Genomic DNA, 27,659 nt, shown 5'->3' with positions numbered 1-27,659 from the left:
AAGATGCAAAAATCTTCAACAAAATACTAGCAAACAGAATCCAGCAGCACATTAAAAGGATCATATACCATGATCAAGTGGGGTCTATCCCAGGAATTCAAGGATTCTTCAGTATATGCAAATCAATCAATATGATACACCACATTAAACAAATTGAAGGATAAAAACCATATGATAATCTCAATAGATGCAGAAAAAGCTTTTGCCAAAATTCAACACCCATTTATGATAAAAACCCTCCAGAAAGTAGGCATAGAGGGAACTTACCTCAGCATAATAAAGGCCATATATGACAAACCCACAGCCAACACTGTTCTCAGTGGTGAAAAACTGAAACCATTTCCTCTAAGATCAGGAACAAGACAAGGTTGTTCACTCTCAGCCCTATTATTCAACATAGTTTTGGAAGTTTTAGCCACAGTAGTCAGAGACGAAAAAGAAATAAAAGGAATCCAAATTGGAAAAGAAGAAGTAAAACTGTCACTGCTTGCAGATAACATACTATACATAGAGAATCCTAAAGATGCTACCAGAAAACTACTAAAGCTAATCAATGAATTTGGTAAAGTTGCAGGATACAAAATTTATGCACAGAAATCTCGTGCATTCCTATACACTAATGATGAGAAATCCGAAAGAGAAATTAAGGAAACACTCCCATTTACCATTGCAACAAAAAGAATAAAATATCTAGGAATAAACCTACCTAAGGAGACAAAAGACCTGCATGTAGAAAACTATAAGACACTGATGAAAGAAATTAAAGATGATACAAACAGATAGAGAGATATACCATGTTCTTGGATTGGAAGAATCAACATTGTGAAAATGACTATACTACCCAAAGCAATCTACAGATTCAATGCAATCACTATCAAACTACCAATGGCATTTTTCACAGAACTAGAACAAAAAATTTCACAATTTGTATGGAAACACTAAAGACCGTGAAGAGCCAAAGCAATCTTGAGAAAGAAAAACGGAGCTGGAGGAATCAGGCTCCCTGACTTCAGACTATACTACAAAGCTACAGTAATCAAGACAATATGGTACTGGCACAAAAACAGAAACATAGATCAGTGGAACAGGATAAAAAGCCCAGAGATAAACCCACATACTTATGGTCACCTTATCTTTGATAAAAGAGGCAAGAATATACAATGGAGAAAAGACAGCCTCTTCAATAAGTGGTGCTGGGAAAACTGGACAACTACATGTAAAAGAATGAAATTAGAACACTCCCTACCACCATACACAAAAATAAACTCAAAATGGATTAAAGACCTAAATGTAAGGCCAGACACTGCAAAACTCTTAGAGGAAAACATAGGCAGAACACTCTATGACATAAATCACAGCAAGATCCTTTTTGACCCACCTCCTAGAGAAATGGAAATAAAAACAAAAATAAACAAATGGGACCTAATGAAACTTAAAAGCTTTTGCACAGCAAAGGAAACCATAAACAAGACGAAATGACAACCCTCAGAATGGGAGAAAATACTTGCAAACGAAGCAACTGACAAAGGATTAATCTCCAAGATTTACAAGCAGCTCATGCAGCTCAATATCAAAAAAACAAACAACCCAATCCAAAAATGGGCAGAAGACCTAAATAGACATTTCTCCAAAGATATACAGATTGCCAACAAACACATGAAAAGATGGTCAACATCACTAATCATTAGAGAAATGCAAATGAAAACTACAATGATGTATCACCTCACACTGGTCAGAATGGCCATCATCAAAAAATCTACAAACAATAAATGCTGGAGAGGGTGTGGAGAAAAGGAAACCCTCTTGCACTGTTGGTGGGAATGTATACTGATACAGCCACTATGGAGAACAGTATGGAGGTTCCTTAAAAAACTAAAAATAGAACTACCATATGACCCAGCAATCCCAGTACTGGGCATATACCCTGAGAAAACCATAATTCAAAAAGAGTCATGTACCACAATGTTCATTGCAGCTCTCTTTACAACAGCCAGGACGTGGAAGCAACCTAAGTGTCCACTGACAGATGAATGGGTAAAGAAGATGTGGCACATATATACAATGGAATATTACTTAGCCACAAAAAGAAACGAGGGCTTCCCTGGTGGCACAGTGGTTGAGAATCCGCCTGCCAATGCAGGGGACACGGGTTCAAGCCCTGGTCTGGCAAGATCCCACATGCCGCATGAGCAACTGGGCCCGTGAGCCACAACTACTGAGCCTGCGTGTCTGGAGCCTGTGCTCCGCAACAAGAGAGGCCACGATGGTGAGAGGCCTGCGCACCGCGATGAAGAGTGGCCCCTGCTCGCCACAACTAGAGAAAGCCCTCGCACAGATACGAAGACCCAACACAGCCAAAAATAAATAAATTAATTAATTTAAAAAAAAAAAAAGAAACGAAATTGAGTTATTTGTAGTGAGGTGGATGGACCTAGAGTCTGTCATACAGAGTGAAGTAAGTCAGAAAGAGAAAAACAAATACTGTATGCTAACACATATATATGGAATCTAAAAAAAAAAAAAAGGTTCTGAAGAACCTAGGGGCAGGACAGGAATAAAGACGCAGACGTAGAGAATGGACTTGAGGACACGGGGAGGGGTACGGGTAAGCTGGGACAAAGTGAGAGAGCGGCATTGACATATATACACTACCAAATGTAAGACAGATAGCTAGTGGGAAGCAGCCGCATAGCACAGGGAGATGAGCTCGGTGCTTTGTGACCACCTAGAGGGGTGGGAGGGAGACGCAAGAGGGAGGGGATATGGGGATATATGTATATGTACTGCTGATTCACTTTGTTATACAGCAGAAACTAACACAACAATGTAAAGCAATTATACTCCAATAAAGATGTAAAGAAAAAAAAAGAATTCATTTTGAAAATAATAGGACAAATGGAACAAAATTAAAGGGGCAGGAAGAAGCAAAAGTAAATTATTGCTCTACATAGATCTCCTACTTGGGGGAAGATAATATAATGATAAATAGTGTATAAAATACCGTAAATCACCACCATATAGGTCATGAATTTACAAGATAGTCACTGGGTACTACTAGTATTTAAATAGCACCAAGAGCTTTTGTATAATGCAAAAAAAAAAAAAAGGAATAAAACAATTTAAGTACAAGGAAAAGAATAATTTCATGGCAGCAACTGATAGATATTACATTAAAAGAGTTATTAAGAGTGAAGGATAGTGGAAAAGGGAGCATAAAAGGAAATAACTAGAAATTGAACAGGGGAGACAGGTCAAGAAGTAAATAAATAAGGTAATATGATAAGAAAAACGGGAATGAAAGTTTACAAGATATTGGCTTTAAGACAACAAATATTTACTTGATAAAGGTGTGAATACTGGTGGCACATTCTTAAAACATTTTTAAAAAACATTTAGTGGTTGGAAAAGATGCCAAACAGGTCTGAATGCTGAAAGTGAGATTATTCTTAAAAAAAATAAGATGGACTTCTAAAAGTACCCTATTCTATACTAGGAAAATACAAAACAAACAAAAATGATAAACCAGAGTTCATTATTCACAACTATTCCTGCAGATGAGAATAAATAAGAAAATAAATAAATTTTGTATTCAAACTGTGTGAATAAAATCACGTAGATTAAAATAATATTTAAGGGACTCCCCTGGTGGTGCAGTGGTTAAGAATCTGCCTGCCAATGCAGCGGACATGGGTTCAAGCCCTAGTCCGGGAAGATCTTACATGCTGCAGAACAACTAAGTCCATGCGCCAAAACTACTGAGTCTGCGCTCTAGAGCCCGCGAGCCACAACTGCTGAAGCTTGCGTGCCACAACTACTGAAGCCCGCGCACCTAGAGCCTGTGGCTCCACAACAAGAGAAGCCACCGCAATGAGAAGCCCGTGCATGCTAACGAAGTGTAGCCCTTGCTCGCTGCAACCAGAAAAAGCCTGTGCTCAGCAATGAAGACCCAGCTATAAATGAGTAAATAAATTAATAATAATAATAATGATATTTAAGAAGATAGGTTCAAGGCCTAAACTTAAAATCACTCCTATTACATATTTGGTTTTAATCACCAGACTGCTCTTGGAGCCAAAATTAACAACCAATAAAGGAGGTGTTAATATTCTCTTTTAGGAAAAGCCTTAAAGTGTTTGCTAGAGAACAGAAACAGACAGAAGAAATTAAAGTTAGAAATCATGTAGGAACTGAAGTCTAAGAAAGAAAGGATCAAAGTCATAGCCAGAATCAAGGTCCTCAAGAGTAAGATGGGTAACAAGCAAAGTCCTAATTCACCCAAATCAGAATCAATACTTGAAGGATTATCCTAATGACAGCGAATGTCCTATATCAGCTCACAATTTGGACCAAAAAGGTCAAAAAGCCACAAGAACAGAGAGTCCTATGTCAGCCCAGACACACTGGGCTACAAACTTCATAAAATCATGTAAGCTAGGACTTTCTCTGTTTTGACTTAGACTGAGATATCCAAACTTTTCTGATGAAAAAAAATTTTCAGTTAAAAATAAAGTGATCACTCTGAAGAGAATAACTCTTTCACGTAGTACTATGCCATGTGTACACATTATGAAGACTGGTCATTTTTATTAACAGAAAAGTCTGAATGTGGTATGTTAATGTAGAGATAACTGGAATCTTAATGATTCAACTCAGATTACTGAAGAGGTAAAAGACAGAAGAAAAGAAATACATGACAAACACACACATATAGGAAAAAAAAAGATAAAGAACAAGGAAAACACAAATTAAATGACATAAGAGAGGAAGGCTAAAATGAGAAAAATTTAATTTGGTAAATTGTAAAATTACTAGGATTTAGTTCAGAAATAAGGCCTGTATTCTTCAGGCTCCAAATGTGTGGATAGAGAATGCCAATGGTTAGAGTCAAATTTCAGGAATAAATGAACAAAGGAATGGCTGAACAGAATTTAATAAATAAATGAATGATGCTCAGTCTGGTATGAAAGACAAACAAGTGGAATGAAAGGGAGCATGAAGGGGAATTCCAAGCAGTAGGCAAATACAGCCTCGTGAACAAAGTAGTAGAGGTGTGAGAAAGCACAGCTTGTTTAGGAAATATCTGGATAATCTGGTATGGATCACTGGATCCCTGGGTGAAGAGAGGGGCAGCAGGAGATGAAGTTGGAAAGGCAGATGGGGTCAGATTCATGCTGTTCTAAAGACAATGGGGAGCGAGTGAAGGAGTTTAAGCAAGAATGAACCATGTCAGGCAGAGCAGAATATGTAGGCTAAGAGAATTTGTCAAGAAGCTACTACAGTAATGTGAGAGGGTAATCATATGGCTGTGAAGGGTGAGATGGAGACGAGGGGATAAAGTCAAAGAATATTAAAGAGGCAGAATCCATTTAATAATTAACTAGATACGCAGATTCAGCGAGAAGATGAAGTAGACGTTTGAATATTTGGGTGAACTGTTGTGATATGAGGGAATACAAAGGGAAAAATAATACATGGAATGAGAGAATCCATGTCCTTGAGAACAAAAGGGGCAATGAGTAAATAGAATGTCCTGAGTGAGAACAGTTTCGCAAGCATCCACTGATGCCTTTTTGATGGCTACCACTGGCATTTCTCAGTTCTACACTGACATGAACTAAATAATTTTTTGGAAAAGATTCATGTAGCAGTTTCAGGGCGCTTTTACCATCTTAAGAATACCTGTACTTTTGTAGAAAACTGCAGACCATACTTTAAAAATACTAACTGAAAGAATAAATTCGCTTTTGTATTACTCTTTAGAAGACACATAAGAGGGCTTCCCTGGTGGCGCAGTGGTTGAGAGTCTGCCTGCCAATGCAGGGGACACGGGTTCGAGCCCTGGTCTGGGAAGATCCCACATGCCGCGGAGCGACTAGGCCCGTGAGCCACAACTACTGAGCCTGCGCGTCTGGAGCCTGTGCTCCGCAACAAGAGAGGCCGCGATAATGAGAGGCCCGCGCACTGTGATGAAGAGTGGCCCCCGCTTGCCACAGCTACAGAAAGCCCTGGCACAGAAACAAAGACCCAACACAGCCAAAAATAAATAAATAAATAAATAAATAAATAAATAAATAAAGGAGTTCCTTTAAAAAAAAAAAAAAAAGCCTTCCATTGAAGAAAAAAAAAAAAAAAAAGAAGACACATAAGAGACTCCCGTATAAAAATACAGACAATTCCTGACTTACAAACCACTAGGCCCACTACCAATTCACAAATACAGCCAGTGTTAAGGCTAATGCTCTAACTTGAACTGCTAGGGCTTTCACCCACTTAACTATTCTATGAATTCTACCGTCTTGTCCCTGTTAAGATTTGAAGGTACTAAGTGGATTTGGGGCTTATCTATTTGTAATACATCAAATATAGTATAGATTAAATAATTTGCTTATTTGTTTTATAAGAACATAAAAAAAATAACCAACAATTACTCTGAAACAATACAACTAACAACAATAAACTTTTGAAGTCCAACTCATTTGCTGTGTGTACAGTTAGTGCTTAGTTATTACAATAAATCAGAGAATTCCAAACTTTGGAAAACTAATACACCTCTCTTGACATTCAGCTGCTATAAAGCATCAAAAAGCTGCAGGTTGTGAGAAACATATCTAGAGCAGCTCTGTATACAGCTAAATGTGCTCCCTCCCAGGCACTGTATTTCTTCTTCAACTATGTGTTATCTGTCAATTAGTAAGAACTTTAGTAGTTTTTTTTTAAACTCTTGCTACTGACTTTTTAAAATACATTTATGCCAAGATCAATAAGACAAAATACTTCATTTTTCTAATTGTATATTTATGTTTAAATAGCATTATTCTCTCCTATATATTCATATAATTGCAAAATAATAATTTGAATAACATACAAATGAAAATTCTTAGAGCCAGATAGGGTGGAAACATTAAAAAAAAAAATTACAAACCTTGTAGGTATTTAGACTCCATTTTCTAACAAGTTCTAACTTTTCCATTGCAGGATTTTTAGTTTCATCTGCTAGAATAACTGGTCCACTTTTTGTCTGCGTTCTCTGGTCACCTGTAAGATCAGAACAAAAGATAAAAATGCAAATCAGATAAAGACAAGCAGAAAGAAAACAAAACACTGATGCTGTTCAAATTAAACTACTTATGCATTTAAAGAAATAAAAAAGTTCCCACAAAGTGAAGGACTAGAACTTCCTGGAATCATTTTGAGGATAATTTCCTAACACTTAAAAAAATATATTTCTGAGGTTTGTCCATCTTCTTAAAAACAAACCGGCCTTCTTCTCTAAATACATTGCTGTTTACTTCAAGAAAAATAAAATTTCCACAATTAATCTTATAACCTAATGATTCTAAAAAAAACTGTCAGTGAAAATCTGAAAGGCCACGCACTCTTCACAGTGATCTCCTTTCACTATACTACATAGAAGAGAGCAGCAATAGAATGTTACTGTAATTTTGTAGGATTTAAAAACACTATAATTTTAAATAGTCATTAAAAATATCTTACCACTAGTATAAGAGGCTGTGTTATAACAAGACCTACATTGTACTTCGTTTTTTCTCAAGAGACCCCCCACCTCCCAAAAAAGCCATAATTAATACAGGCAGTATAAAGCCCTGATAATGCATTACTCCAACAATCAAGAAATTATGACATAAAAGCAACTCTACAACTATATAGTTCCTAATAGTAAAATATTTTTCACAGAAGAAAATATTTAATAAACATTTATGATGCTAATGACTTGGGATAGAAACTTCATAATAATTTTAAAATAACAATGAAAAGAAGACAAGAGAAAATGTTTTATAAAATGGCTGTAAAAGGTTACAGTCAGCAAAAATCTCTTTTCTCACTCCTCTAGCCAGCCCAGCCTTTATCATAGCTTTACCACAATCTAAGAAAGAGAACAGCATACAAAATCAAGCACATTTAAGAATTTACAAAATTCTCACAGAAACAAAATATAAAATATTAACATTTCATGTAAAAAGAAATACAAAGTTATTTTTTTCCCTGTTTTTATAGTCCAGCAATATTAAAGGGCAGAGCACTTTAGGATCAAATAAGTAAACCAACATTTTCCAGAGCAAAGAGAGGATGATTTAAAATGAATCAAATTTTACAGTGTTTTGTAATCGTTAAGGTAAATTAAATTTCGGGTTTGAAATAGAGCCTAATAAACTTTGAAAAGCCAGAAAGATAAGCTATGGCTAGAAAGATTATTTTCCCTATTGTTAAAAAAAAAAAAAAAGCAGCCACCAAAAAAGCCAGAATAACACACACCTAAGAATATAAAGCAAGTGATAAGAAACTGAGTGAATTAGTTTAGTTTCAGCAGTAGCAAGAAGGGCTTTATCCAATCAGTGCAGTGAATACCTGCAGGAACAATTAAATCACTTCCTTGTTGAGCCAGTCGACTAGCTGCCACCCTGCCAGGAGACATAACAGATGGCAGTGGTGGTGCTGGGGAACCTGAAAAGGGCAGACATTTCACTGTGAAAATCCTTTTCTTCTTCCACATACTTACATTTTGAATATAGGTATACTGACATTTTCTTTAAGATATTCAAAAACTAGGATTAAAAGCTAGAATTAATATACTTGTTTTCTTGCAGAAATGGACTAATAATAAATGGATGCTACCAGACAGAGTTCTTCGTTTCCAAATCAATTAAAAGAATGTGATTAAAGTCCCATAGCTGAATGATTTAAAGCTTAAGTAAATATTTTATCACTTGCTACTTTAACACAAGGAGGAAAGCTCTTCAAGTAGAAATCCAAAGGCACATAACACTGTATCAAATTTATAATTAAAATTCATAGAAATGTGAATTAATCACAGCCTTCACAGAAATTGTAGCCAAAATTTTCATATGATAAATCAAATATCACATAGTGTAGGTCACTGCTACTCATAGTATGGATGCAAGGGGTCTCCATCAATTATGTCACCTGGGAGCTCACCAGAAATGCAAAACTCAGGCCCTGCCACAGATGTACTGAACCAGAATCTGCATTTTCACAAGATCCTCAGGTGATCTGCATGTATTTTGAAGCTTGAGAAGTGCTAACATAGAGTGTTGTTCCGATTAATCATAAGCATTACTTCTGAAGCTTTTAAAACATACCTGAGACATTCCATAAAATCTACTGATTATCAGTGAAACAGGTATCTGTAGGGCTTTTTTTTCTTTTTTTGACAGTTTTAGCTTTTTTATTCGATTGATTTTTGGTTTTCATTTATTTATTAGGTAAATAAAAATTGCATATATTTGTGTACAAAGTGATGTTTTGATATATGTATACACTGTGAAATGATTACATCCATCACCTCACATAGTTACCTCTTTTGTGTGTGTGGTGAAAATACTTGAGATCTATTCTCTTAGCAGATTTCAGGTATACGTTATTATTAACCATAGTCACCATGCTGCACATTAGGCAACTGTAGTTTTTTAAAAGCTACTTAGGCTATTCTCAAACACAACTAAGTTTGAGAACCAGAGGAAATGACACAATTTTTGAGTGAAACACAACTTAGTTTTAAACTAACTCTGGGTTTGAAATTCTGGCTCTATTTAACCACATAGTATCAATATTTTAGTATCAGTAATTTGTCAGTAACACCCTGGCAAATTACTTAAGGTCTCTGAGCCTTAGTTACCTATAAAGTAAGAAAAACTGACTATCCAACATTGTTGCTAATGGCCAGCATTAAACTAAGAAAACAGTCTGGCATTAAACTAAAGAAAATTAGCTTCAACTGATTTCTTTATTTTAAATTCTAAAGGCTATAAATCTTTAGGGAAGTGATAATTAAAAAGAAGTTGAAAAAATTATTAACATCCTTCCACATTTAGCTGAGTATATTTTAATGTTTATAAGAATTTTATTTCAACTACACTCTTTCCCAGTTCTCTAGAAAACACATAATGTATCAAAATTTATAATTAAAATTTTCTAATAAGAATCAACGTCAACTTTCTCATATCCCAGATATACTAAGTTCTGATCAGAAACAGCCACCAGGTTTAATAATATGAAAACCTTAATCTGGACTGGATCTAATGTTAAAATCCAAACATGCAATAGACCTAAATAGGTTGGTGCTACCTTTCAAAGTGAGAGATACCTGTCTTTTAAAAAAAAAAATCTGTTGAGCCATAAAATTTAAAACTGGAAGGGGAACTCCTTGGTGGTCCAGTGGTTAAGACTGTGCGCTCCCAATGCAGAGGGCACGGGTTCAATCCCTGGTCAGGGAACTAAGATCCCACATGCCACTCGGCCAAAACAAACAAACAAAAAAAACAAAACAAGAAAACTGGAAGGGACAACGGAAATCAACTAGTCTGACATTAAACTACAGGAGAAATGAGGTGCAGAGAGGTTAAAACAGGTTCTTATTAGAGACTCAGATGTTCCAAATCCACACCATAATGTCTCCATTACTAAATTCAATACAGAAAACACGAATCCATAAATTACTTGTTGAGTTGGAAGGCATTTAATGTTATCTAGTTCAATCACCATTTTAAACAAAGACTATCTCTATTATCCAAGGCACAAGGGTTTCTACAGGACATTAAACTACATTAAATTACAGGAGAAATGAGGTGCAGAGAGGTTAAAACAGCTTCTTATTAGAGACTGAGATGTTCCAAATCCACACCATAATGTCTCCATTACTAAATTCAATACAGAAAACACGAATCCATAAATTACTTGTTGAGTTGGAAGGCATTTAACGTTATCCAGTTCAATCACCATTTTAAACAAAGACTATCTCTACTATCCAAGGCACAAGGGTTTCTATTGTATAAGGAAGTGTTAAATAAAAGATGACTACTGTAGTTCCATTTCTTGATGATCCTAGGAACAGAGCTCTGTTGTTCTGGTTATTACTGTTTATTAATCTTACATAAGAGATAATCCCATGACATAACAAGAGATATGTATAATATATGTAACAAATGATACAGAACTTTCCAAACTAAAGTAGCAAAAGACATGGTGCTGAGGTAAGTGTGTACCTTCAACTGTTTGCTCAAGGGTAATTATTCTCTGTATCTTCAACCCTTTAAACCACTAATTTAGACTAAATTAGTTACTAAAATCATTCACAATAAATAAGTAAATCATTCCAACAAAAAATAATTCTTAAAACTCTATGCTTTTGCTAATTGACTAAATTTGGGGAGTTAGCTCTGTTTTCTCTCAACAGCAGAAATCTAGGAATATGAATATGTGTATGCAATGATCAAAACCCCATTAAAACAAAACTCAGATACCAAGTATACTTTACTCTTATGAGTTGATTTATTCATGATTTCTACTATAATTGATTCTACAATGTATTTGCTGGGCAGATTTCAGTACTTCTTGTTGTTAGGCTGAATTTAAGTATCATTTCTTCTAAATTTGCTCTAGAGATGGAAAAGTAAATGGTAATAGAGTCATTTAAAGTTATCATTCAGTCACTTCTCCAGAGAGCTAACATAGCCCCAACTCCTAATATTTTTTCATAAGACCTATTTCCTAAATTTTAAACATGAGAAAATCATGTTCATTCCAATTTATCTATGTATGTCTTCAAACAAGGGCACTTAAGGCTTCCCTGGTGGCACAGTGGTTAAGAATCCGCCTGCCAATGCAGGGGACATGGGTTCGAGCCCTGCATTGGGAAGATCCCACATGCTGCGGAGCAACTAAGCCCGTGCACCACAACTACTGAGCCTGCGCTCTAGAGCCCGCGAGCCACAACTACTGAGCCCGTGTGCCTACAGCCCGTGCTCTGCAACAAGAGAAGCCACCACAATGAGAAGCCTGCACACCGCAACGAAGAGTAGCCCCTGCTCGCCGCAAGTAGAGAAAGCCCGTGCGCAGCAACAAAGACCCAACGCAGCCAAAAATAAATAAATAAAATAAATAAATTTATAAAAAACAAAACAAAACAAAAACAAGGGCACTTAAAACAACTACAACTTTCCAATAAATGTTCAACTAATCTGAGTATGGCAGAATGATTATCTTTTTCATATACTGATTAACAACGCAGTTTGTGTTAAAAAGTGTTTTACAAAGTCGATTCAAAGAGACATAAATTACCGCCATTATCATGAAACATTTTTTATTCCAATTTGAAGGATTAAGATAGATCTATAAGCAAGTGAAAATGACTGGCATTTTCATGCTCATGCACAGCAGGTTACAATGGCCAGCTGATTTTGATTATTGTATAATACTATTCTGATTAAGGGGGAGAGAATAAAACCAAACATCAGCTAAATAATTTCACTGAAAATACTTAAAATATCTTAATTGTAAAAGTTTTTTTTTTTTTTATTCTATGTTGACATTTAAATTTGGAAATTGGTGACTGGCCCAAAAATGTTGTCACATTATGCAAAGTAAGCCTTATATCTTTAAGCACTCATAATTTTAGGCAATCAGTCAACCTTTTCAAATTCAAAGTTATCCCCTAGAGAATAACAGCACAATGCTATGCAATGACTACGGAGATACTGACATGTATGCTCCCTTTCTATATCTTTATTTTTCTGAACATAAGAATGAAAAACGAAAAAAAATAATGTCAGTAGGTAGCCCACTCATTTTACAGCCTAGAGCAGAGGATATTATACTGGGTTATCCTAAATGCCTATTTCCAGGATCCATTTAACAAAGAATATATTTCAAAATACAGGTTTTAAAATAAATATTTATTTATTTATTTGGCTGTGTCGGGTCTTAGCTGTAGCACATGGGCTCTTCTTTGCTGCGTGTGGGATCTTTAGTTGCAGCATGTGGGATCTAGTTCCCCGACCAGGGATCGAACCCAGGCCCCCCTGCATTGGGATCGCAGAGTCTTAACCACTGGACCACCAGGGAAGTCCCAAAATATAAGTTGTTCCTGACTAAAGTATTGGCCATTAGTATAATAAAAATATAGAATACTATTATCTGCAAGAGGGCTAAGGATTACAAAGGCATGGAGATATCTTTTTTATTTTGTGAAATTATAATGCAATATTAAAATTAAAATTCTTCATTGAACATCAACTATTACTACATTAACTACAGCTCTGTCGAGAAAACGATCCATTTTCACGTCCAAATTTCCATATGATTTTACTTTCACTTGTGTGAAAATGAAAGAATACCTAAAAAATGTTATCATAGGCAAGAGCATTAAAAAAGGAAGCATTTTTCTTTCTTTTTTTAAAAAATTAATTAATTTATTTATTTTTATCTTTGGCTGTGTTGGGTCTTCTTTTCTGTGTGAGGATTTTCTCTAGTTGCGGCGAGCGGGGGCCACTCTTCATCGCGGTGCGCGGGCCTCTCACTATCACGGCGTCTCTTGTTGCGGAGCACAGGCTCCAGACGCGCAGGCTCAGTAGTTGTGGCTCATGGGACTAGTTGCTCCGCGGCATGTGGGATCTTCCCAGACCAGGGCTCGAACCCGTGTCCCCTGCATTGGCAGGCAGATTCTCAACCACTGCGCCACCAGGGAAGCCCGGAAGCATTTTTCTTTATATTAAAAATAGACACATATACATGGGATGTGTGCAGAAAAGAGCTAACATAGTAGGTCTAACTACTTATCCTTAAAAAGACCAGCTTACAGAAGATTGGCCCTTGGCTGGCATCTGAGAACTTTAATTTTGGGGTGATTCCCTCCATTCCCAAAATGGTAAGATTTGCTCACTATGCCTAAACTGTTTATACAAACAATGTGGTTTACGCTTTCCTTCTGGGAGTCTGGAATCTGGGCACGTGCTCACAGAGGGTGCCTATGTGAGCAAGCAATCTCCAGTAAAAACTCTGGGCACTGAGGCTCTAATTACCTTCCCTCATTAGCAACATTTCACATTTGTTGTCACAGCTCTGCTGGGGGAATTAAGCATGTCCTGTGTGATGGAACCAGGAAAAGATCCTTGCAAGCTTATGCCCAGTTTCCCTAGACTTCGCCTCAGGCATCCTTTGCCTTTGCTAACTGTGCTCGGTATACTTTTGCTGTGATAATCATAGCCTGGAGTATGACTGTAGACTGAGTCCTGTTAGTCCTCTTAGGAAATTACTGAATCTGAGGGTGGTCGTGGAGACCTCCTACACAGCATGTATAGTAAGAAAAATAAAAGTTTCATTTTCCTAATTGCTATGAAACAGGAAATACGTATTTATACAACTCAATATTGACCTATAAATTTTGTGGTTACCCCTAAAATAATTTAAATATGCATTCTTGACATATTTTTTGAGTTTTTATTTCAGTATTTTAAAACCAATTCTTAAGTAATAATCAGTGCAATTATGCACATTGATCTATTTATATAGAGATGACTACTAAAACAATTCTTAAATTATTTAAATTGAAGAGAAAAAGGATTATGTTTATAATCAGTGTTTTATCATGGAATTAAAGGGCTCAACCCTCATACCTTATTAATAAAGGCTCCACCCCAGCCATCTTTAAAAATAATGGGTTCCTTACCTTGAAATGCTCCTGCTTCAATAACCCCCTCTTTGGTACTTTCAAAGCCATGAGATGTGATTTGGGTTTCTGAGAGACCAAGTCCAGCTGGTAATGAACGCTTCAAATCCTTAGCAACATTTAAATAAAAGAGAAAATCTTGTAAAAAATCTCACATCACATAACATTTCAGCATAACTATGTCCTTTTAATCCACCTTAAACTATTTTTTCTCTCTACTATGTAGTATTCCCTATGCTGTCACAGTGTTCTGTAATGATGTATAATCAGCAGCAAACTCAGCAAGATCTGCTATTAAGAGATACAGTGTATATCAAATACAAAATACTTTCATCATTTTAGAACTAAGCATCATGCAGATATTAAAATTCAATTTCAAATTTCTAATCTACTTATACGTCAGGAAAATCATTTTAAAGAGTAGAATTAAAATTAAAAAGTCAAGTGTAATATTAAAAACCTCACTGATGTCTAATATAATCATGATGAGCCTGGCTAATGTTCAGTATAAACAAATCATTCACTTGCAAAATTAAACTTCCCTTTGATTTCCAGGTTAGCTAGGTAAACAGGGCTTCTCTCACTTCAGTCGGGGTGAGATAAAGGTTGAGGTAAAGAAAATTTCTTGTTATTTAGATTTATATTAAACCAACCTATAATATAAATTATATTATATTAGCCAACCTAACTGCAATTTAGCTTTTAATGGTAATAAATATAATATTTGACATTCAGTCTTATAGTAAAAGAAAAGAGAAAAAGCCACGAAACACAGAGGTCCTTTCTGTACTCTGGCTTGGATATGAGGAATTACTCAATTTTCATAATCAGAGTCTATGAATGGATCCTACTGGTTTTTCACAACAATGACAAGTTAGCGATGCACTAAAAGATAAACATCTTTGAAATGCTTTCTTAATACTCTTTCCACCACATATAATGTACAGTTATCATATGAAACTCCTGCAGCCTTCACACTGGAACTCCCTATTCTGCTTACCCTGTTTTATTTTTCTCACAGCAGTTATCATTAAGTAGCTAGTGACAACTAAATATAATTTATTTATTATATTCAATAAATATTTGTTGGATGAATAAATAAATGTATTTGTTGAATAAACTAAAGGACTTATGATAACATCATATAGATTAAGAAGTTGATACAGCAATAGGCTTATTTTAAAATTTAATTTAATGAGTATCTGCTTATTCTTACTATGTTAGACTTGCTGGGCAAAGAAAAAGATAACATAAGGTACAGTACTTGCCTCACGGGAGAGACAAGGTACACAAACATTAATATAAAAGTTGAACTTGGTGCCAAAGTAAAGACAATAAGTATCACAGGAATTCACAATAGGGACTACGTCCATGAAAATCGAATAGGAAAAGAGAAAGTACTGCTTGAGCTCTGAAACATAAAGGATTTATTGAATCAACATTTAATGAGCACCAAGTTATGACAGCCACTCCTCTAGACACTACAGATAAGCACTGTAGGAAACAGATGGTCTCTGCCCATCAGACTCATGTGAGGTATAGGGAAAGGAGGAGACGGACAGTAAATAAACGTATCTCAGGTAATAAGAAGTGCTGTAGTAAGTACAGTTGATCCTTGAAAAACACAAGTTTGAACTGCATCCCCTTATATGCCAATTTTTTTCAATAAATATGCTTGTACTACAGTACTACAAGATCCGAGGTGGTTGACTCCTCAGATGCCGAATCGTGGATAAGGAGGGCCAAAGGAAAAGTTACACAAAAATTTGACTGTGGGGAGGGTGGGCACCCAACCCATTGTTCAAGGGTAAACTGTAATAAGTTGTAAGTGTGTTTATTTATTTTTTTAAGGCAGGATAAGAGGGATACAGAGTGACAGGCAAAGGGTGCTACTTTAGATGGGATATTCAGGGAAGGTCTCTCTGAAGAGGTAATATGTGGGCAGAATTCTGAACAAAATGAGGGAGTGAGCCATTTACATATGATCAGTTTGTCAATTTCTACAAAAAAAAGCCAGCTGGGATTTTGATAGAGACTATGTTGAATCTGATCAATTTAGGGAGACTCCCATCTTAACAAATTAAGTCTTCTGATCCATGAACGTGAGATGTCCTTCCATTTATTTAGATCTTTTTTAACTTCTTTCCTCAATGTTCTATAGTTTTTAGGGTACAAGTTTTGCACATATTCCTGAGTATTTTCTTATTTTTGATGCTACTGTAAATGCAATTGTTTTCTTAAATTTATTTTTGGATTATTTATTCCTAGAGTATAGAAAAAAAATTGAGCTTTGCATATTGCTCTTCTATCCTTCAACTATGCTGAACTTATTATTTTTAAAAGGTTTTTTTGTGTGTGGATTCCTCAGGATTTTCTATATACAAGGTTATGATGTCTGCAAATGGAGATAGTTTTACCTCTTCCTTTCCAATCTGTATGCCTTTTATGTGTATAATTATTCTTTATATCTTATACATATTGTATCAATACTCTTTTATATCCAGTATTTGATAAAAACATTTAAAAAAAGTGGTAAAACCAATGTACACTTAACATCTAGAGTTTTTCATTAGCAAGACCAAAAAGATCAAAGGCAAACTTTTTGTTGGATAATCCAATGGAGATATGTCTATTCCAAAAGAGAAAACTAATTAACATTAGTTTTACCAGGGACATTTCTTTGAATTGGCCTGTTAAAAAAAAAAAAGTACCCACTCCAGTGATTTGTTATAAGCAAAGCTATGACATAATTTTAAAAAAAATTTTAAGGATCTCACTGCTAATCATTATGAGGACAAACAAAAACGAATAAACATAAAATAAAAGCACAATATCATAATAGCAAATACAAGTAAGCTGAAAGATTGATTCTTGCTTTCTTCACCCTAATTAGAGCTCCCCGTGAAATCACCTTTTGAATTTTGTATGGCAAACTTTAAAAATGTTTACCAACAGCAAAGACTCTAAAATCACTTTTTAAAGTTTGTGATAGTCTCATCAAGTATCAACTATTACTAGAAACATGAAAGACCTGGAAAGATAATTCAGATGACCTCATTTGAATACTACTTTCCTATCAATATTTAGTGGCTATGTGATCCTGGGTAAGTACTTAAAAACTTTCTATCTCCTGTTAGCTCAGCTGTAAAAAGAGGGTCAAAATTACCCCAGAGTACTACGACAATTAGACGAGGTAATATGGGCGAGATACCCAGATACATATTTTTAGGCACTCAGTTAAGCTGGCCATCCCTCTCCCCTACTACAATCATCTTTACAACTAATTAGTGCTACCACTAATAATTACAATAGCAAACATTTCTCGAGCGCTTACTATGTGCCAGGGATTGTTCTAAGCACTTTATGTACATGCAGTCTTCACTCTCCATGACAGTGCAAGATCAAAATCATAAAAATGACCAAGCGAGGAGAAACCGTGCAAAGTGGTTAATGGGCAAAATTGATTATTCCATGACCTTCAAAAACTCTTGTCAAAACTTTAACTCTTTCCTTGCTTATGTTGTTAAGTTAGCCTTCACTAAGTTCTTCTGGCTCACATCGAGAGTCTCTCAAACAGTGGCAGTGTCAACATGCCTGTGGGTCGGTTATTTCTTCCACAACTCCGTTTAGGTTTATTTTTCTTTTGGTCACACCGCGGGGCACATGGATCTTAGTTCCCCTACCAGGGATTAAACCCACACCCCCTGCAGTGGAATTTCGAAGTCTTAACCACTGGACCACCAGTCAGGGAAGTCCCGTTTAGGTTTTGTTGGGGTCTTTTTTTTTTTAAAATAAATTTATTTATTTATTTTTGGCTGTGTTGGGTCTTCGCTGCTGTGCACAGGCTTTCTCTAGATGCAGCAAGCAGGGGCTACTCTTCGTTGCCGAGCGCGAGCTTCTCATTGCGGTCACTTCTCTTGTTACAGAGCATGGGCTCTAGGCGCGCGGGCTTCAGTAGTTGCGGCACGTGGGCTCAGTAGTTGTGGCTTCTGGGCTCTAGAGCACAGGCTCAGTAGTTGTAGCACATGGGTTTAGTTGCTCCTCAGCATGTGGGATCTTCCTGGACCAAGGCTCGAACCCGTGTCCCCTGCTTTGGCAAGCGGATTCTTAACCACTGTGCTCCCAGGGGAAGTCCCCCATTTAGGTTTTTTTTTTTTGGGGGGGGCGGGGGCTGAGTTGGGTCTTCGTTGCTGCATGCGGGCTTTCTCTAGTTGCAGTGAGCAGGGGCTACTTTTCGTTGCGGTGCACGGGCTTCTCATTGTGGTGGTTTCTCTTGTTGCAGAGCATGGGCTCTAGGCACACGGGCTTCAGTAGTTGTGACTTGCTGGCTCTAGAGCACAGGCTCAGTAGTTGTGGCGCACGGGCTTAGCTGTTCCGCGGCATGTGGGATCTTCCCAGACCAGGGCTCGAACCTGTGTCCCCTGCATTGGCAGGCGGATTCTTAACCACTGCGCCACCAGGGAATCTGCCCCCATCCCCTGTTTAGGTTTGATTTGAATTTCTGTTATCACTTTTCATTTCTTTGCTGCAGTTCTATCTTTGTTCACCCATTCCCTTTTGATTATCCACTTCTGTAAAATGCCACAAGGGTTTATGACCAGGAGACAAGGTGATAACACAACCACATGATTTGCTGTCTGTGTATGAAATGAATAGCAGATACAGTGACCAATCACCAAGAGACTTTGAAAGTGACGTGATTACTCAATAATCATGATATGCATCATTATTCACATGGTGATTTTTGAACTTAAGTGCTAGCAGTGAAGTTTGTACTTCATACAACTACAGTTAATATACTGTGGTGACAGAAATCTGAGCTGTGTTGTTGGGGACAGATTTTATTTAATTAAACCACGGTAACCAAAATTAATGCATTTTGGAACTATACAAAGCAAGAACTGCCTAATATTATCTCAGTTAGTAGTACTATCACTAGTATTTTACAGATGAGAAAACAGGAACACAGAAATAGGACTAAGCTTCAAGACACACTATTAACTGTAATGTATAGTAAATGTAAACAGACACAAGCAATTTGTTAGAGACTCAGAATTTATTTTAGCTAGTATGTTTTCTTAAAAAAATTATTTAAAAAATACCTTTTAAAAATCATTGCAGATCTGCTCACTAGCTTAAACACACTAATGCAAATATATTCTCAACTTGTAATTTCCTACTGGTACAAAACAGTTAACAACTTTCATTCTATTTCACTTATTTCCTAATGTCACGTAAAACCTCTTGTCACAGGACAACATCCTTTTCATCTGTGTATTGTTTTGGAGAGTACTTAGAATTAAAAAGAAAACACTCTTTACACTCAGTTTTATTTACTTCTTATTTTTAAACCAAATCTCTGAGTCTGTTCATTTTGCTGAATAAATGATCTTTACCTTTCCAGTTTATTTTTTAATATACTAATGTACTAAATCAATGGTTTCCAGTTTTAAATATTACTGACACTTTTATTCATATTTACATAAAACCAGATAATTTTTTCTCTCTAAAAGACAAATACATCACTTACAAAATAAATAATGTCAAAGCACCAAGATATTTCTTAAACTCTGTGAGTTTGGTTATTAAGGTCAATTATTTATAGAGTGGTTTCCCTGGATATTGCTTTGCTTCCAAGTCTTGACAGCTTTTTAGCTCTCCTTAAGGAAAAAAGTATCAAAGACATCTCTCAAAATATGAGGGTGAAAAACCATAAACAACATACAAATGGCAGAGAGGTCCAGGAGAGTTGTGTTTGCTGTATTCTTAGAACTTAACTGAAAGAACATTACTCATTTGAATCATCTGTCCTGTCACAAAATATTGTGTGAATTCCCAGAAAAGAGATATAGCAGTAGTAGTTGGGAAGACAGGAGCGAGTAACAGGTTAAATAGGGAATTTGATGGATACCTCTTATTCCCTAAGTTTTTAAGAAGTTAAGGGATGTTTCCATCTTGTCATGCATGGCCTCTGGAAGAAACAACTTCTAGCTGTCTGAGGATACTGCATTTCACTCAAACCCCTCCCAATGGTCTCCCAAGGGTCCTTTACTCAACAAACAAAAGTTCTAGAAAAAAACCTCGTGTCCTTTATGTAAAACAGCTGTAAAATCTGAAAAGCACTAAGGCCTTCCTTTGCTTAAACTCTTACTAATAGAAGGAGCCTAACCAAAAGTGGTACAAATAGATCCATTCAGATTGTGAACAGAATTATCATTTTGATAGTGGTCTGGCAGTTAAGTTGCTGCAACACAAAATGATATGTGCTATGAGAGTGGAATGCATGACTTGTAAGAAAACACTCAGTATTTTATGAGCTTGTTTGACTGCTTTCTGTAAAATACACATTCTCTAAGTAATATAATTTAGCCTCATAGTTCACAAAAACTTAAAAATGTATCTTTACGTAATCCTTAAACTTTTAGCGTCTCAGTTGTAAGGCTGTGCCTAGCTTAGTAACTTTTAAAATATATGTTACTGCATTTACTCCTATAGTTTCCAGAATATATTTGAGAGACAATGAGCCCATTTATAACCAACAACGTAAAATCCCTAATTTGCATTTTTATGTCGCTCACATTCAACTCAACGTTTAAGACTTTGCAAAGTCATGCTTAACAGTTGCACAATAAAATGGAATAAACCTGAAGTTAATTTTCTATTCAAGCTACTAGGATAATACTGGAGTATTTAACAGTTTTGAAAAATAAATCTTCAAACAATTAAAATAAAATATAATGCTTCTGGCAAAAAAGTTTCACGTACAGTTTAAGTTCTTTTCAGAGGATACAAGATAATACTTGTAGTCACAGCTTCCATAAAGCTGTGAAGGGGTGCTCACTTTCAACCAAAATAACTTGCTTCCATTTGCATATTTTAACAGAGGTAAGAATAAGAATGAGGTTAAAAATGTAACTTTATAATTTAGCACAGTAATCTACTTTTGAACTGAAGTTAGTGCAAAATTAACAATTAAAGAACACCAAATGTTCAGCAAATTTGCTTTAAAATACACATGCTTTGGGGATTCCCTGGTGGCGCAGTGGTTAAGAACCCCGTCTGTCAATGCGGGGGACACGGGTTTGAGTCCTGGTCCGGGAAGATCCCACATGCCGCGGAGCAACTAAGCCCGTGCGCCACAACTACTGAGCTTGCGCTCTAGAGCCTGCGTGCTACAACTACTGAGCCCGCGTGCCACAGCTACTGAAGCCCGCGTGCCTAGAGCCTGTGCTCCACAACAAGAGGAGCCACCGCAATGAGAAGCCCGCCCACCGCAATGAAGAGTAGCCCACACTCGCTGCAACTAAAAGAAAGCCCGCACGCAGCAATGAGGACCCAACGCAGCCAAGAATAAAATAAATTAATTAATTAAAAAATATACACATGCTTAATAAGATGCACAACACTACAGTATATAAGCAGAACTAGAGATTTTAAGCTCGGTGCTTTGTGACCACCTAGAGGGTTGGGATAGGGAGGGTGGGAGGGAGACACAAGAGGGAGGAGATATGGGGATATATGTATACATATAGCTGATTCACTTTGTTATACAGCAGAAACTAACACACCACTGTAAAAGAACTATACTCCAATAAAGATGTTAAAAAAAGAACTAGAGATTTATTAATGAATTCTCCCCTTTTACTCAGAGAGAGGAGGAGAAATCTTTTAAAAAGGAGGAATTCGCAAAGCATGCATTGTAACCACCAACAATCTGTAAGGATTCTCCAAGTATTCCACAAACTACACAAACTCTCTTCTCCCTAGTTTCCTTACACTATATTTTCCCAGTTTTCCTCCTTTCTGCATCTTTAAAAATGGCTTGGTGTTCTTTCCTGGCTCTAGTTTCCCTACAGGAGCAAAGTCCGAAGTCTCACTTCCCTTCTTGCCGTGGTGACCTGAAGAATCTGTCTCCCTTGTCTCTAGTCTTGTCAGCCCTGAAATTCATTCTTTGTACAGTAGGCGGAGACAACTTTCTAAAATGCGAATGTGATGAGGCACTTCAGTTTTTACTCATTTAGTGGTCCTCCATTGCTTTTTAGGTTAAGTCCAAACCCCTCCACATGGTTTTGAGGTTTTATAGGACCTCGTCCCTACTTACTCTCCAACCTCATTTCTCACACATCTGCCCCCACGTTCCCCACTCCAACAATAGTGAATTTTCAATTCTATGGTCTCGCACCTTTTTCAGGTCTTTCTAGTTGCCTCTGATGGGACCATTCTCTTTACTCTTCTTCATCGGGTTGGCTCATCCTTTAGATTCAGCTTGGAGAGCACTCCCTCAGGTAATCTTCCCATACTTTTTCGTACCCGCTATCAGCCCATGCTATACTGGGCTTAGCATATCACTTCTCACACAGCAGTAACATTATTTGTCTACATTCTCTCTCCTGAAGACGGTAAGCTCCCTAAGACCATCTATTTTGTTCCTTTTTGGTACTCCTAGTATTTAGCAGATATAATACTAATACTTCATTTAATTTTCTCAATTTAAACACCTTATCTCATTCTTCAAAATGGATAAAACCTTCCATAGCATTTACATAATATAATTTTAAAAGAAACAAATTGAAAATTTTATGTTAAATATTCTATAAACTTTGGTAATTTAAAACCCCCTTTTGTTGTTTTAACAGTTAGCTGCTTATAAGGAGTATCTGCCAGAAGCAAAGCTGTTATTCAACAGCCCTCCACATTCCTAATTCTGCTGTAAACATACTGCAACATCCTTAACCTCCTCACGGTGGCCTCTCTGACACTCTACAATTATCTTGAGTCAAAGTGGACTATTCTCCAACATTGTTTATCAAGCGGGTAGAGGGAGGGTCAGCATTTTCTCAGCTGTCCACTTCCTAACTACCAGTTCCCAAACTTTGGTTAGGGTAAGAATCACCTGAGAAAACTACTAAAAATGCAGGTTCTTCTTAGCTGCCTGTTGTAATTCTGGTTAAGTTGAAGTGTGGAGCCCAGGAGTCAGAATTTCAAACAAGTAAGTGAGGTGACTCTGATGTAGGTAACCCTCTGTCTACACTCTGAAGAGCTCTGCTGTAGTGTGCAGTGCTGACTCCCACCTCTCACTGCCCTTGCGGGCCGCCCCACCTACCGCCCTCCATCATCCACCTTCTTTCCGGTCAGTCCCCTCAATAATGAGGGCTTTGGCATATCCAGGTCTTCTGCTCTATCCCCAACTTTTACCATTATCCTGGGTGTTCCCAACATTTTGCATGCCATTGGGCACACTTTCAGGGAATGACTCTATGTTCAGTTTGCAATTACTTCCAAAGTGATATGTAAGGTGTCTAAGCTGAGTTTTACAGCTCATCAAAAACGTACTCTACTAATGGCACGGTATGTAGTCTGTTGCTTTATTTTTTTAATACAAACTGTGAAATACTTAAAATGAAATAAAATCTATTGCATGAGCCTGCCTACCTATGTTGATGCAGAATGATGGGTTGTAGTAATAACCATCTGTAAAGATGTATGATTTTTTCCCCCTTAGTATGCTTGTAGGAAGCCTAAGGTTGGTAGTTTCATTCAGATTTGGTGATCTGTAGTTGGACAAGGGGCCAAAAGAGTGTGACGGCAGATAAAAGATATATTCAACTAATACAGTACATCCCAACCTACACTTTAGTCTCAGATTTCATTAACTTCTTCGTCTCTAATGCCTTTCATCTTTCATGCCCAATTCTACTTAAGCAACTGGAACTCCCATGGCCACTCTTTGGATCTTGTCATTGCTCAGGAAGCAACACTTCTGGAATCTTAAATCTAATAACTTATTTTATGATCACAATCTTCTCCCATATCTGTTACTCCAGTTGATCAAGACAGCAAATCTCCTGACTTACCTACTTTCTTCATTTTATCAACACACATGCACACACACATACGCACACACACACACACACAATCTCAATCTCATTTCTCTCTCTCTCTCTCCCCACTTCCCTCTCATTCACTCAACAAACATTTAACAAGAACTTAGAGCATCACTATCTTCTGGCAGTTTACTGTCTATTCTCTTGGTTCCACCCCAACCCCTGCATCTTAGACTAAAGTCTAGATTCTAAGTACTACTGAAGTTAAGATGTAACAATTTGCATCAAGGAAATGCTGAATTCATTCAAAGACTATCACTATGGAAATGTCTGTATATAACTACATTAAAAACAATTTCTCCTAAATAGTAAAACACTTATCCATGATAGCATTTGTTTATAAAGGTGCAATCTAAAAATTATAATTAAGATACATATGGCTTCAGCTTTTCATTAAAAATTATACTTATTCACAATTTTCAACAGGAATATGAATCCAGAGTTAATTTAATAGGTGTATATATAATAAACACATATATTTTAAAACTTAATTTGTGGTAATAGCACTAAGAATATATTCTATAGTTTAAAAAAGTAAATATTAAAATGAATTTAGATTCGCATGGATTAAACAACCCCTGAAAAACATTTGCCATACCTTAAAAAGGGTCTTAAGATATACATCTGGTAAAAACTGGCCTTAGGAAAAAGCCCTCATCAAATCAATGCTGCCAATGACAGAGCTACTAAATTTTTCAGATAATGCAGAAACATTATACTGTATCACCATATAGTATGGGGAGAAACTGTCATCAGATGCTACTCAAACTCTAGGATAGAATGGCTGAAGTAGAAATTATGTTAAATTTAAGTCACACTGAAACTCACTCTTTCACTGAACAACTACCGTGAACCATAAGCTGTGCACTGCGCACATACCATCTCTGCCCTAAACAGAGTGATTCCAAGCTCTTGGGAAAAGCAGATAAATACATGGACAGTTACGGCATTAAGGTGAGGAGAGGAAATATGTTCCAAAAAGGGTTCTTATAATTTCTATTCTTATATTCTTTCCCAAGTCTTCTTTAGACTGCTAAAGTATGTTACCCAGACTAATAAGTACAGGGGAATGGAGAAACTACTTAGTTTAACAAAAGAATTAAAGAGTAAAAGAAAAATAACAATAAAGACTTCCAAAACAATAAAACTTCCAACAACAACAACTGCAACAATGATGACCATGATGCATGTGGAAAATTAAGGACAAAAGATGTGTCAAGTCTAAGAGTATAACATCTCTTCCAGTTGTTCCATAGAAGTCTAGAAACCGTGTTTCTAGTCCTGGTTCTAACATTTGTTCATTCATTCACTAAACATTTAATGAAAGCCTGATGATCTATTATGTGCCAGCACTGCTGCCAGGGCCTGGAGATCAGGTAATGAATGAGCATTCTTGCCCACACTGTACTTACAGTCAATCACAGAAGCTTTTGGTACAGCAAGTTAATATGGGTAATTCCATCACAACCTCAGGGCCCCTTTTCCTCAGTTGTAAAATGAAGTAGTGAGACACAGGGATCTTCAAGGTATTCCTACTGGATTAAAATCCTGTGATTTAACTCAAAACTTGTAGATCAGGAGTATTTAAAACACAGGGAACCTAAGGATCCACCTGCAAGGTTCAAGGGATCCTAAACTCCTTCAAATTGAACACAAGATTTGGTAGCTTTGTGTATATATAGGTTTTTCTAGAGAAAAGGTCTATAGGTGGAAAAACCTAAATTATGAATTTTAGTTTTGGGCCTACCACAGGAAAGGTTTTATTTTAGCTATATTTACTAAGGTAATTTCTCTAAATCTGCCAAATATAACTTAATTCACAAGAAGTTTCAACTTAATTCACAAGGAGCTAATATTCACTTCTTTAACTCATGGTACAAATTGCACATTTCTAACCTAATATTTTGACCAGCACTATAACAGAATAAATTATAAATAATATGTAGTTTATAAGTAAAAGAGTAATTTGTATTCTTTAGAGATTAAACTTTACTACTCTTTAAAAAATAACAATTACTTTTTATTTAGAAGCAAAAATATTTTTGCTGTAAAGAACTGAGATAATACTAAAATTATTATCCTATCCTCTCTACATATAGCTGCTGCCCCTCATCTTAATAAAAAAAGTAACAAACCTCGAAACATTAACACATGTTAAGCTGCTGCCAGGGAATTTCTAGGACAAATTCTCCCATTACATTCCCTATTTCAATGTGAATGTTGAGTTAAAGTCCACCAGAGCCTCGTGTCGTAGGAGACTAAGAAGGGAAATCAAATGAAAAATGAAACATCGGCAGTGAGACACAGAAAGGAGAACAGAACCATTTACAATTTCACTGCCTGGGCCACAGTGACGCCAACTGGCCAGCCAAGTTATGACAACTTAATAAGCCATCATCTTAATTTCATACAAAACTTTATACTTTTTAAAGTGCATTATGCAGTATGCATTAAATAAAAGCCATTATATGATTTTATTTTATTTCATTTTTTCAATATTTTTTTTATTGAAGTATAGTTGATTTACAATGTTGTGTATTGTATGATTTTAAACATCAGAGATGTATAAAATATGTATATTAGTAAAATACCCTTAGTTATGAGCTAGTTTCTCATGAAATCTCTTTACTAGCCTATATAATGCTAAGCAGTACATTATTCACACTTTCCTTATGAACTTTTATCTATATTAAAAGAGAAATATGAATATGACGTTAAATACAATTTCCCTTTTATTGCTCAGGAAAATAAAGGAGTATGCCAAAATGTAGGTAAATATATGCCTAACAGATCTTGAGAGTAATTTATTTAAAACAGTCAAAAGATGCTTTTGAAATACTGTTTTCACTCATAGTAAAAGGGATCACATAGCCAAGTTTTATTTTAAAGAATATTAAATATGTAAGAAACTCTCATGATATATATTGTTCATAAGAGCAGCTACAAAGAGAAACAAGTTTTATGATGTTGAATTGCTTTAGGGAGGTAAAGTGGGGTGTACTGTTTGAAGTGGATTACTGCTTCTAAGGAGTCTTGCCTACTGGTAAAGTTCACATCCAATAAGAAGAGAGCTCCAGCACAACATTTCTTTTTTTCCTTCTTTACCCCCCAACAGAAAATGAAATAACATTACAGGGGAATCTCCAAAAAGAGAATTAAACATTAAATAAGAAGTAAACTTACAAAGCAGCAAGTTAACTGGCTTTGACTGCATAAGCAAAGAACTTATACAGATATATAATGATTTAATTCACTTCACTCTAATAAGACTCTATTCTAAAGTTAAAATTTGA

The 27,659-nt window shown here is 36.2% G+C and overlaps 2 protein-coding genes across 12 annotated transcripts in view; one reads left to right on the top strand and one right to left on the bottom strand.

The window, feature by feature from the left end:
* TIGD4 (tigger transposable element derived 4) overlaps positions 1-27,659 on the top strand; it is an 827,821-nt gene that overhangs the window by 743,628 nt on the left and 56,534 nt on the right. The gene's annotated exons all lie outside the window — the stretch shown is intronic.
* The window catches only part of ARFIP1 (ARF interacting protein 1), a 132,827-nt gene that overhangs the window by 59,414 nt on the left and 45,754 nt on the right, over positions 1-27,659 (bottom strand). For 7 of the 10 annotated variants that reach the window (XR_014264153.1, XM_082463571.1, XM_082463567.1 and 4 more), the window contains 3 exons: positions 14,483-14,591; positions 8,368-8,463; positions 6,923-7,035 (listed from right to left, as the gene is read on the bottom strand). Coding sequence is in view for 9 of the 10 variants with exons in the window: in XM_082463571.1 (XP_082319697.1) it covers positions 6,923-7,035; positions 8,368-8,463; positions 14,483-14,591 (318 nt within the window). In the remaining variant the exon portion in view is untranslated. The remainder of the gene's footprint in view (positions 1-6,922; positions 7,036-8,367; positions 8,464-14,482; positions 14,592-27,659) is intronic. The other 3 variants (XM_082463572.1, XM_082463573.1, XM_082463569.1) reach the window with 1 other exon arrangement.

Source organism: Balaenoptera physalus (genome assembly GCF_965194825.1).
Source record: "Balaenoptera physalus genome assembly, chromosome: 5".
NCBI classification, from domain to species: domain Eukaryota; kingdom Metazoa; phylum Chordata; class Mammalia; order Artiodactyla; family Balaenopteridae; genus Balaenoptera; species Balaenoptera physalus.
The sequence above is the reverse complement of the archived record's forward strand: the minus strand, read 5'-3'. Positions and strand labels throughout refer to the sequence as shown.